This window comes from Triticum dicoccoides, chromosome 5A (genome assembly GCF_002162155.2).
Source record: "Triticum dicoccoides isolate Atlit2015 ecotype Zavitan chromosome 5A, WEW_v2.0, whole genome shotgun sequence".
In the NCBI taxonomy this organism is placed as follows: domain Eukaryota; kingdom Viridiplantae; phylum Streptophyta; class Magnoliopsida; order Poales; family Poaceae; genus Triticum; species Triticum dicoccoides.
In genome coordinates this window covers 434,101,652-434,114,392 of record NC_041388.1, presented here as the reverse complement: position 1 = coordinate 434,114,392, position 12,741 = coordinate 434,101,652, and the positions used below count along the sequence as shown (strand labels likewise).

Genomic DNA, 12,741 nt, shown 5'->3' with positions numbered 1-12,741 from the left:
CGACGACGGGCTCGGGGCGGCGACGACGACGACGAACGGCCTGGGGGCGTCGGGGCGAATGGGAGCGGTTGGCCAAAATTTCGCAAGTGTTGGCTTATATAGCCAGAGCAATGGTCCCGGTTCGTGGCACGAACCGTGACCAATGCCCCCCTTTGGTCCCGGTTCGTGCCACGAACCGGGACCAAAGGCCAATTTTCGGCAGCCCAAAGGGCGGGAAGCGAAGGCCATTGGTCCCGGTTGGTGGCACCAACCGGGACTAAAGGGGGGCAATGGTCACGGTTGGTTGAGCTAAATGATTGTTTGTTTTTATTTTCATAAAAAATTTGTAGTTCATTCTGTTTGCTATTAATTCATTCTTTGAGCTAAATGACTCTGAAATTGGAAAGCATTTCAAAATGAACTCTGAAAAGGTTGAAAGTTGGCATGGTATCATCATTTCACCCACATAGCATGTTCCAAAAAGTAGAGAGGGTTACGACAAAAACTTGATGCACTTCGTGTACAAAATGGACAATCACTTTCGAAGTATCAAAGTTTCGAACCATAAGACATGAAAGCATTTCAAATGAACTCTGAAAAAGTTGAAAGTTGGGATGGTATCATAATTTCACCCACATAGCATTTGCTTATTGTGGGAGAAAGTCTTCACTTTTTCTTCGCTTGTGTCATTTGCTTATTGCGCCGTAACCATGGATAATCTTCATTGTTTATCAGGATGCTTGGGTCAGCCTTGACATTGAAGGGAGGAATTTCATGAAACTTTTCATAATCTTCAGACATGTCTGTCTTGCCGTCTACTCCCAGGATGTCCCTTTTTCCTGAAAGAACTATGTGGCGCTTTGGCTCATCGTATGATGTATTCACTTCCTTATCTTTTCTTTTTCTCGGTTTGGTAGACATGTCCTTCACATAGATAACCTGTGCCACATCATTGGCTAGGACGAACGGTTCGTCAGTGTACCCAAGATTTTTCAGATCCACTGTTGTCATTCCGTACTGTGGGTCTACCTGTACCCTGCCGCCTAACAGATTGACTCATTTGCACTTAAACAAAGGGACCTTAAAATCAGATCCGTAGTCAAGTTCCCATATGTCCACTATGTAACCATAATATATGTCCTTTCCGCTCTCGGTTGCTGCATCAAAGCGGACACCGCTGTTTTGGTTGGTGCTCTTTTGATCTTGGGCGATCGTGTAAAATGTATTCCCATTTATCTCGTGTCCTTTGTAAGTCAATACAGTCAAAGATGGTCCCCTGGACAACAAGTACAACTCATCACAAACAGTGTTGTCACCTCTGAGACGTGTTTCCAACCAACTGCTGAAAGTCCTGATGTGTTCACATGTAATCCAGTCGTCGCATTGCTCCGGGTGTTTGGAGCGCAGACTGTTCTTGTGTTCATCGACATACGGGGTCACCAAGGTAGAGTTCTGTAGAACTGTGTAGTGTGCTTGAGACCAAGAATATCCGTCCCTGCATATTATTGAGTCTCTTCCAAGAGTGCCTTTTCCAGTCAGTCTCCCCTCATACCGTGATTTAGGGAGACCTATCTTGTTAATGCCAGGAATGAAGTCAACACAAAACCCGATAACATCCTCTGTTTGATGGACCATGGAGATGCTTCCTTCTGGCCTAGCGCGGTTACGGACATATTTCTTTAGGACTCCCATGAACCTCTCAAAGGGGAACATATTGTGTAGAAATACGGGCCCCAGGATGACAATCTCGTCGACTAGATGAACTAGGACATGCGTCATGATATTGAAGAAGGATGGTGGGAACACCAGCTCGAAACTGACAAGACATTGCGCCACATCACTCCTTAGCCTTGGTACGATTTCTGGATCGATCACCTTCTGAGAGATTGCATTGAGGAATGCACATAGCTTCACAATGGCTAATCGGACGTTTTCCGGTAGAAGCCCCCTCAATGCAACCGGAAGCAGTTGCGTCATAATCACGTGGCAGTCATGAGACTTTAGGTTCTGAAACTTTTTCTCTGGCATATTTATTATTCCCTTTATATTCGACGAGAAGCCAGTCGTGACCTTCATACTGAGCAGGCATTCAAAGAAGATTTCTTTCACTTCTTTCGTAAGAGCGTAGCTGGCAGGACCTTTATACTGCTTCGGAGGCATGCCGTCTTTTTTGTGCAAACATTGCAAGTCCTCCCGTGCCTCAGGTGTATCTTTTGTCTTCCCATACACGCCCAAGAAGCCTAGCAGGTTCACGCAAAGGTTCTTCGTCACGTGCATCACGTTGATTGAGGAGCGGACCTCTAGGTCTTTCCAGTAGGGTAGGTCCCAAAATATAGATTTCTTCTTCCAAATGGGTGCGTGTCCCTCAGCGTCATTCGGAACAGCTAGTCCACCGGGACCCTTTCCAAAGATTACGTAGTGTAAATCATTGACCATAGCAAGCACGTGATCACCGGTGCGCATGGCGGGCTTCTTCCGGTGATCTGCCTCGCCTTTGAAATGCTTGCCTTTCTTTCGACATTGATGGTTGGTCGGAAGAAATCGACGATGGCCCAGGTACACATTCTTCCTGCATTTGTCCAGGTATATACTTTCAGTGTCATCTAAACAGTGCGTGCATGCGTGGTATCCTTTGTTTGTCTGTCCTGAAAGGTTACTGAGAGCGGGCCAATCGTTGATGGTCACGAACAGCAACGCCTTAAGGTTAAATTCCTCCTGTCTGTGCTCATCCCACGTACGTACACTGTTTCCATTCCACAGCTGTAAAAGTTCTTCAACTAATGGCCTTAGGTACACATCAATTTCGTTGCCGGGTTGCTTAGGGCCTTGGATGAGAACTGGCATCATAATGAACTTCCGCTTCATGCACATCCAAGGAGGAAGGTTATACATACATAGAGTCACGGGCCAGGTGCTGTGATTGCTGCTCTGCTCCCCGAAAGGATTAATGTCATCCACGCTTAAAGCAAACCATACATTCCTTGGGTCCTTTGCAAACTCATCCCAGTACTTTCTCTCGATTTTTCTCCACTGCGACCTGTCAGCGGGTGCTCTCAACTTCCCATCTTTCTTTCGGTTCTCACTGTGCCATCGCATCAACTTGGCATGCTCTTCGTTTCTGAGCAGACGTTTCAACCGTGGTATTATAGGAGCATACCACATCACCTTCGCAGGAACCCTCTTCCTGAGGGGCTCACCGTCAACATCACCAGGGTCATCTCGTCTGATCTTATACCGCAACGCACCGCATACCGGGCATGCGTTCAGATCCTTGTATGCACCGCGGTAGAGGATGCAGTCATTAGGGCATGCATGTATCTTCTCCACCTCCAATCCTAGAGGGCATACGACCTTCTTTGTTGCGTATGTACTGTCGGGCAATTCGTTATCCTTTGGAAGCTTCTTCTTCAATATTTTCAGTAGCTTCTCAAATCCTTTGTCAGCCACAGCATTCTCTGCCTTCCACTGCAGCAATTCCAGTACGATACCGAGCTTTGTGTTGCCATCTTCGCAATTGGGGTATAACCCTTTTTGTGATCCTCTAACATGCGATTGAACTTCAGCTTCTCCTTTTGACTAATGCATTGCGTCCTTGCATCGATAATGACCCGGATGAGATCATCATCATCGGGCACATCGTCTGGTTCCTCTTGATCTTCAGCAGCTTCACCCGTGGCAGCATCATTGGGCACATCGTCTGGTTCCTCTTGATCTTCACCAGCTCCCCCCGTTGCAGCATCACCGTATTCAGGGGGCACATAGTTGTCATCGTACTCTTCTTCTTCATCGTCTTCCATCATAACCCCTATTTCTCCGTGCCTCGTCCAAACATTATAGTGTGGCATGAAACCCTTGTAAAGCAGGTGGGAGTGAAGGATTTTCCGGTTAGAGTAAGACCTCGTATTCCCACATTCAGTGCATGGACAACACATAAAACCATTCTGCTTGTTTGCCTCAGCCGCATCGAGAAACTCATGCACGCCCTTAATGTACTCGCGGGTGTGTCTGTCACCGTACATCCATTGCCGGTTCATCTGCGTGCATTATATATAATTAATTGTCCAAATTAATAGAAGTTCATCATCACATTAAAACCAAAGTGCATACATAGTTCTCATCTAATAACATATAGCTCTCCAGAGCATCTAATTAATTAAACCATATATTGAAACTATGTAAAACATTTCAATGCAAAAACAAATGCGATCATAATCGCAACCAAGGTAACAATTGATCCAACGGCATAATGATACCAAGCCTCGGTATGAATGACATATTTTCTAATCTTTCTAATCTTCAAGCGCATTGCATCCATCTTGATCTTGTGATCATCGACGACATCCGCAACATGCAACTCCAATATCATCTTCTCCTCCTCAATTTTTTTTATTTTTTCCTTCAACAAATTGTTTTCTTCTTCAACTAAATTTAACCTCTCAGACAATAGGGTCGGTTGGCATTTCCGATTCACATACATCCTAGATAAATAAAATCTATGTCACGTTGGTCGGCATAATTTTCATAAACAATAAATGAACCAATAGTTATAAAGATAATATACATACCAAATCCGAATCATAGACAGGACGAGGGCCGACGGGGGCGGATACCAAAACCATCGCACTATATAAGATGCAATAAAAAATGTAAGAAAATGATACAAGTATCTATCTGAACATACAAGTAAGAATATTTTTCCTTTCAGAAAGAAGATAAGAACAAGAGGCTCACCACGGTGGTGTCGGTGATGAGATCGGCGCGGGTGATCGACGGCGGTGAAGACGGGGACGGGGCATGACGGACCGCTAAATCTAGACAAATCTCGAGGAAAATGGAGCTTGGAGGTCGAGCTTCGAGAGGAGAAAGCTTAAATAGTGTGGCTTGGGCATTCCATCGAACACCTCATGTGCATAGGAGGTGAGCTAGAGCACCACAAAGCCCTCTCCCCCTCGGCCAGAAAAAACAGAGCACTGTGCTCTGCTCTTGCGCGAGGGGGTATATATAGGCACCTCATTGGTCCCGGTTGACGACAAGAACCGGGACTAAAGGGAAGCCTTTGGTCCCGGTTCAAGCCACCAACCGGGACCAATGGTGGTGGGCCAGGAGCGAGGCCCATTGGTCCCAGTTCGTCCCACCAATCGGGACCAAAAGGTCCAGACGAACCGGGACCAATGGCCCACGTGGCCCGGCCGGCCCCCTGGGCTCACGAACCGGGACCAATGCCCACATTGGTCCCGGTTCTAGACTGAACCGGGACTAATGGGCTGAGCCGGCCTGGACCATAGCCCTGTTTTCTACTAGTGTCATGAGCAACTACATTTGACTCTCGATTACAATGCTCAATACTTACCTTCCCGAACTCACGTAGCAAGACTCTACAATCTTCTAAAACTGGGGCTGCCACCATAGCATGACCTTCGTTCATCCGTAGGGCATCAACCACCACAATATTATCCATTCTCAACATCACATTGTTGCATCCTAGGCTTTTTGGAGAAGCTTTAGGCCTTCAAGCAGAGCTGCAGCTTCTGCCGAGACGACATCCGGAATTTGCATGAGATTATTTGTAGACGCCCCCAATGAATTTTCCGCGGCTGTCTCTCACTACTGCTCCACACCTGCTTGTATGATCTTCAACATGGAAAGATGCATCAACATTTAGTACTTGTTGGCTAGACAAAACAACAGGCCACTTGTTCACTCGAGGTCTCTCCTTCGGCTTGGCATGGACTCGAGTTAATGGTGGATGGCGACGTGACACGCAAAGCAGGTTTTTGATAGCATGGTGAACATTACAGTGGGGAAAGGTGGCGAGATCCTCTTCTGGAGAGATAGATGGATCCACGAATTCTTAGTAAGTGACATTGCTCCTATGTTGGCGATCGGAGTGGACACCAAGACAAGGAACTCTAGAATGGTGGCTGAGGCATTGACGGAAGATAGGTGGGTGCTCGATATTCAGCCACAAACCTCCCTTGGGGCGCTGCTACAAATGGTGCATTTGAGACATGCGATTGCCACGGTGCAGAGGGATGAGCAGTCCGAGGACAGTTTTGCCTGGCCACATGACCCATCAGGGGGGTAAACCACGAAATCCACATACACACAGCTCAACCATGGAGGGAGCAGGTTTCCTACTGCCACCAGTATTTGGCGAAGTTGGGCGCCGCTGAAATGCAAGATCTCCGCTTGGCTCGCAGTCCAACATAGACTTTGGACGTCAGATAGACGGGTGCGACACGGCCTGCAGGAGGGCTCATCGTCGTGCTACATCTATTTGCAGGAAGAGGATATGGTCGAGCACATCCTCGTGCAATGCGTTTATGCAAGATAGGTTTGGCACACGTGCTTCGACATGCTACAAATCAATGTCCTTACTCCTAATAGCATGGACACATTCGTGGAGTGGTGGCTCAATGCCTGAAGAGGTTTCCAAGGAAAAGACAACCGCAGTTTCGACTCTTTGGTCATCGATGCGGCTTAGGCTTTGTGGAAGCAAAGGAACGCGAAAGTGTTCAACCGACCGGAGCAATTCAAAGGACCTTGAGAGCTTGCCCGGACTATTCTAGATGACATCTATGCCTGGCATAGTGCAGGTGTGTGTAGGTGGCTTAGATCGTTTTATATGAGAGGTCAAGTGTAATTTGTACTCGTAGGAGTGGGTGCTCCAACGATTGATGTACGCGTCGATCGAAGGACTCTTGTAAACATATTTCTCCCTTCTCTAAAGATATGGTATGCCATTGACGTATTCTCGAGAGAAAAAAATATTTGTCACTGCCCAATCATCCGAGTGTGTCAACCTTGTGTTGCTTCAGCAGGTTGTTGGGTCAACTCCACTTCTCATCATAGAACAAAATTGTGTGTTCGTTTTGATGGTCACATCGACACTGAAGGGGGTTGAGCAAGGCGGGGCGGCCCGGCTACGCGGCTGCGACCCATGCTATGCGTAGCAGGCGAAGGTGGTCCTAGGTGGGTTGACAACATGGAAGGAGTAGGGTCCTAGGGGGTGAGGGTAGACCACTCCGAGGGAGGGAGGAATCGACTGAATGCCCCAATTCCTTCATCATGCGATTAATCAATTAATAGTTGCTCCCCTTGCATGCGCGGTTTCCTCCAAAAAATTACCTCATCATGAGAATTTCTCCTATTTCACGCACATATGCATGGTGTGTGCACTTTTCGAGAAAGAAAACTAGTTTTCTTAGGGAAGAAAACTAGTTGAATATCCATATATTGCCACAAAAGTGAAAAAAATATGCATACATTATTGCTCAAATAAAGCAAAAAAATATCTATACGGGGTGTCAAGAAGGTGACGACTGGGATGAAAAAATACATTATTGCTCAAGGCAGATCATCTGTACTTTGTACTTCAATCCAAAGCAATAAACACAAGCATGATGTAGGATTTTATCTCCTCGGAGAGCCTGGACCTGGGCAAACCTCATGCCCTTGTTACTTTTGTATCTAGACACCTAGTTCGAGACCCACTACCCAAGATCTGCAGGATTTAGCTTCGCAAAAGGTGAGCAGAAAACGATGTAAATCACCAACTCCCCCTGAGGATTATCTGTGTCTATTTTTTATTGATACTAGATGATACCCCGCACGTTGTTGCGGGAATATTTTGCGACATGTTTCAATGTGACTTGTTGTATGAAACATGAATATTTGAAGTAATAATATAAAAGGCTAACAATAAAAATACATGTATTTATTATGCTTGATTACTATATAGTTGTAAAATGTTTATTAAATGTATATAGCATAATAGAATGAAAACCCTCATGTATGTTACATGTTGAGATAAGTCTTTTTTTCATGCATGTCATGATGAAGTGGCATCCTTGCATGTTGAGAGACATATAATAGTGGGGGTGGGCCTTTTCTCATGCATGTTGTGCGATGATGTGGCATGCTTGCATGTTGAGAGAAATAGTTAGTGGGGGCTAGCTATTTAGAGATAGAAGATTTGGGATTGATTATGGCCACCTATGTACCTCGATCCAATCCTCATTCATGATCAAATGAAAGGTTGTTCTTAGTCCTAATTTTTTTCTTTGCTAATTCTTCTTTTGCATAAAAACCTCATCACAACTATATTTCCATGTTATTGCATAAACACAACGAAAAAAATGCGTTTATCCCTTTCGTTCAACACGTTGCATGCAGTGTTGGCCGAAGGAGTTGTGGACAATATACATCACGGTGGCCAGAGGGGATGCATGGAGAGGTGTCATTGGGCCTCACCGATGCTCGAAGTTGAGTTATGGGAACTCATCGTGGCTCGGCTTGAGAGGCTGAGGCAACGACTTTGAAGGTGTGGGCATGGTATGCGGCATGGGACTAGGGTGTGGTAGGAGTGGGAGGCAGCGGCCATGGGCTCCATATACTTGTGGCAACCATGGAAGGAGGCTTGGGGAACATAGATAAGTGGCAAAACTTGGCCGAGAAAGGACAAGGATGTGACCGGCCGGGAGGGGGAGGTCGTTGACAGCGACGAAGATGATGGTTTGGGAAGAAGACACTATTTCATGAAAAATAAAACTAAGAAGACGTAAAGTTGCCCGCTTTTTTCTTGAAACGGTACATAGAGGTGGTTATGAGGATGCTCTAACTTGTTTTAGGAGTTGCAGGAGTTGTGGGGATATGTTGGACTTTTCTATCCCAATATTTCTAGTTATTTGAAAGTTAACCGTTTTTACAACAAAGGCAAAAGTGACGCCATATTGCATTGATTAAAGGGGGTGGGGGGATCAAAGTTATGTACATGCAAGGTTGTAACCCAAACACACGCATACACTCGCAGAATTATAACCCCAAGGTGAGATGCCTCGGTGACCCAAGGGGTGGTCTCTCTTCTGTTGGAGAAGAGGATTGTCGGCATGGTAGATGTGCTCTGATGCACATGCGAATTGTGCTCATTCCAATTTTCTCAAGAGATGAAACAAAACAAGATAAGTCGTGGCCTGATTTAGGTTATGACACAATTGTTAACCTCATACCAACACACATTAATTAAGGTGAAATGTTGCCAACAAGCGGGTTTCAAGTCTTGTCGTCTGAGCCAGTCTCGAACTAGGCTTTTCATTCCGCTTTATAAATAAAGAAAGCAACCAATCCATACAACGCCTAGCAAGGTACCGGCATAAAATGTCTATTGGGCAACAATCATGTCCAAATAAAACATAAAAGAAAAGCGAAAAAACCACTAAGTGGCCACAACATCATGGGGTAGCCGGAGAAGCGAGGCGACGAGCCATGTCGTCAGTCCAACATCTGCCCTAACCGTCCAAGGTCCCGCTGCCTAACTAAAGGGTGTGACTGTTGTAAGAACGCAAAAAATTTGAAGGAGTCATAGGCCCGTCAATGAATGATCCGCTCGATTACCATTTTATTACGCATTGTCCAAGCCAGTCCTTGATCAATTTTCAAATTCTAGCGGTGTAGCAGCATTGGAAGAAGAGGTGAGATGCCATCACGGGCGTCATAGCATAGTTGTCAAATATTACAATCTCGCCAATCGCTCTTAGCCAAGGGATCGTAGTCCGAACCTGGTTTTGATTTACGAGCATGTAAAACTAGAAGGCGCGTGTTGCTTTCAAATGGTGGATTTGAGAAGACTTGTCCATCATCCCAATGAACTGTGCAAGATTTTCTTGTGAGCTTCCAAAAAAAAAAAGACGTGAAGCTCGAGAAGGAGCAGCTCTCATAGACAGGCCCGGTCCAGGCACCCGGAGCGAAGGGGGGGCCCATCCATGTAGGCCGGCTGCTGGGTTTGCATGGACTGGAAAGAACGTGCTTAGTTGGCCCAAGTTACTAGTACGTGGCTGGCTACGTACTAATTACGCACTTTGTCTAAAAAAACTAATTACGCACAACCGCTGATCATGGATCGAGTCAGCCATCTTGGAGAGGCGCACTGGTTACGACTTCACGCACGCACGGTATCGGCGGCTGCCGCCGGATGGATTTTCACCTCTTCGCCTCGCGATCGCCGGAACCAGTTGAACAACGGCGGGCAAGCGATGGCCACCGAGCATGCGCCATGCCGTCGCTACTACTTGAGCCGGCGACTCCCCATCAACGAGACGAGAAGCTGATTCTAGACAAGGTATTGTGCCCTGACGATTTTACTTTTGTCATCATAATTAATAAAAAGTTATAGTAAATGATAATCAATAGATAGTTGATTGATTGGCCGTGGTTGCCGTAGGTATTATCTAGTTAATAGAAAGCATTGCGCTAATTTTCAAACATTAAAAGGGTGTTTGGATATGTTTTAGTCCCATGACTAAAAGTAGTGAGATTAAAACTTGCTAACCTCACCCATGCTTGGATTCAAATACTAAAGAGACTAAAATCAAGTTAATGAGCATTTATTATCCTCTCAACACTCCAATCTAGAACTCGTGTGTATTAAAAGAGAGGAATTAAATAAGAAGAGAGAGGACGAATCCACATTTTAGTAGGGGTGCCCCTGACTAAAAAAATTTAGTCTCAAAACTAGTTTTAGCCCCTCTTTAGTCAGGGGTGCTTGGAACTTTAGCCTCTTAAAGAGACTATTTTTAGTCAGACTAAAATAAGTCTTTTGGATCCAAGCACCCTCTAAAAGCATGTCTGATATAGAGACCTTGATGTGATGCTTTAGGGAAAACATATATAGAAATAATAATAATTACATGTCATCTGTCTAGGTGTCACCACGTTCCGTGCTAGTTGCAATGCATATATAGATGTTTTTCCATTAAATTGATTGGATTGTGTATGTTCTTTGCAATATTCTATGGAACACACAGATGCAAAGCAGTAATCCAGGAAAAGAAATTAGTCCATGATTATGGTTAATCTATTTTTCTCTAAATGCATCGGATTCGATAGTACTTTCACTTTCGCCTCCTAGCGAGTAAGACAATTTCATCGGGTGTCTGGTGCAAAATTGAATCTTGGGATTGAACAAGAAAGCAGGAAAGACGGCTAAGAAATCGACCCTGAGGGCAATCTCTAAGGGGCCCCGAGCTCTAATCTCGCACCGGGCCCCTAAAATCATAGGACCAGCCCTGCTCATAGAATATAGAATTCAGTAATGTGCTTGTCTGACATAGAGTATAGACGTCCTGAACCCATGGACATATGAACCCGTTTTTTTAAAATGCATTCCAAACGCATTTTAAAATGTCAAAAAAAATTGAAATAAAATTTTACGCGTACATCTTCGCAACATGTGTGTGTGGCACAGAGTTTTGCGAAAAAACTCTTTTTGTTTTGCCTCCACGAAAAAGATAATTTCTGTACTCCTAAATAGCGTTCCACGACACGTTTGTTTGTCTTTTTTACACATGTCAAAGAAAAAGTTATATTTCCGCGAAACTTCTTACACACACATAGAATGTGAAGTTTTATGCGTCAAATATTTTTCAGAATTTTTGGATATTTAAAAATAAGTTTTCCAAAGTGGGTTCGTCGATACACTTTCCGTCCGACATACCCCTACTTAAGTCAATGTTGTCAAACCAAGCATTGCGGCGAAGTGCTAGTTTAACATTCCATTTTATCTTTTTTTGAGGCCGCTTTGAGTCTTGGGCATTGACCATTGAGCCACAGGGAGTACACCGTTTGATTTTCGTAAGAACATGGAACAATTGTGTGTCCTCGTCAACTCATGGGTGAATTTGTAGATGAGATCAGCATGCTCATGTATCCCCCGGTCCTAGCCTTAGCCTTAGAGCATGTCTAGCAGATCCCTTAAAACACATGAAACTATAAAATAATTATCGGTTTACATTTTTAGGCAAGGAAAGGCGACCCAAATAGAACGCGTAAATGACTCCGACCTGTAATTTTTTTTTAAGGGACACGAAAAATATCTCTACCGAATCTGTCAAAATAAGGATTTCAGAGTCAACCTAAGGGTACCTTGTATATAAGAAAGATCATTGAGGGGAGTCCAACTGCCATCGAAACCTTCATGGCTCGCTCCTGGCTGCCGCCCCGTCCGTCCCCGTCTGTCGCCCTGGTCATCCGAGAAGCCGCCCCACCCGTTCAGACGGTCGCCCATCCATCATCGGTCGTCGCCCTGCTTATATGGGAAGCCGCCCCACCCGTCCGGCCCGCCGCCGCCGCCCTGCCCATCCTGGCCGCCGCCTCGCGCGTCCCTGCCTCGGCTCACCATGGCCACGACAGCATTAGCGCGTGCGCACCAGCAACACGGCAGGAAGCAGCAGCAGTACCAGCTGCTATGGCGCGTGGAGGGGCTGAGCCTAGGGTCTGCGCTCCGCAGCGACCCACACGCCCCCGCGCTAGCCGCGACAGCGCTCCTCATCCCACTTGGCACCGTGTTGTTGGGCCTCTCCGGCCTCTTCCTGTTGGCCACGCTCGCCGGCATTGCGCTCGCGGCGCCTCTCGTTCTTCCCTTCAGTCCGGTGCTCATGCCGGCCGCGCTAGCCGTCGCGGGGCTCGGCGCCCCGGCCTTCTTCGCACATAGAGTTGGGGACGACGTCAGGGATGCTCTAGGCACCACCAAAGCGCGGAACGTCGCCATCACCTAGTGCTGCACGGGTGAACGTGCGTACGCGTCGTGCGCATGTGTTCAATTTATCGCAATCAGATATACGTATGCATGTTCAAAGCATCTAGGCGAGAGGAAGAAGAAGGCGTGGGGAAAAATATAAGTGAATATTCGGTTTTACAGTTTAAGTTTAAGGGGTATGTTTCGCCACAGCTCAAATCGACCCTTAAAATGTGTTTTTTGTGAACTGA

General features: G+C 46.0%; 1 protein-coding gene across 1 annotated transcript; it reads left to right on the top strand.

The window, feature by feature from the left end:
- The first annotated feature begins 12,152 nt into the window (after positions 1-12,152).
- LOC119297558 (oleosin Zm-II-like) lies at positions 12,153-12,530 on the top strand. The gene has a single exon (XM_037575300.1). It carries the CDS (start codon positions 12,153-12,155, stop codon positions 12,528-12,530), a length of 378 nt encoding a protein of 125 aa, XP_037431197.1.
- Positions 12,531-12,741: the final 211 nt, after the last annotated feature.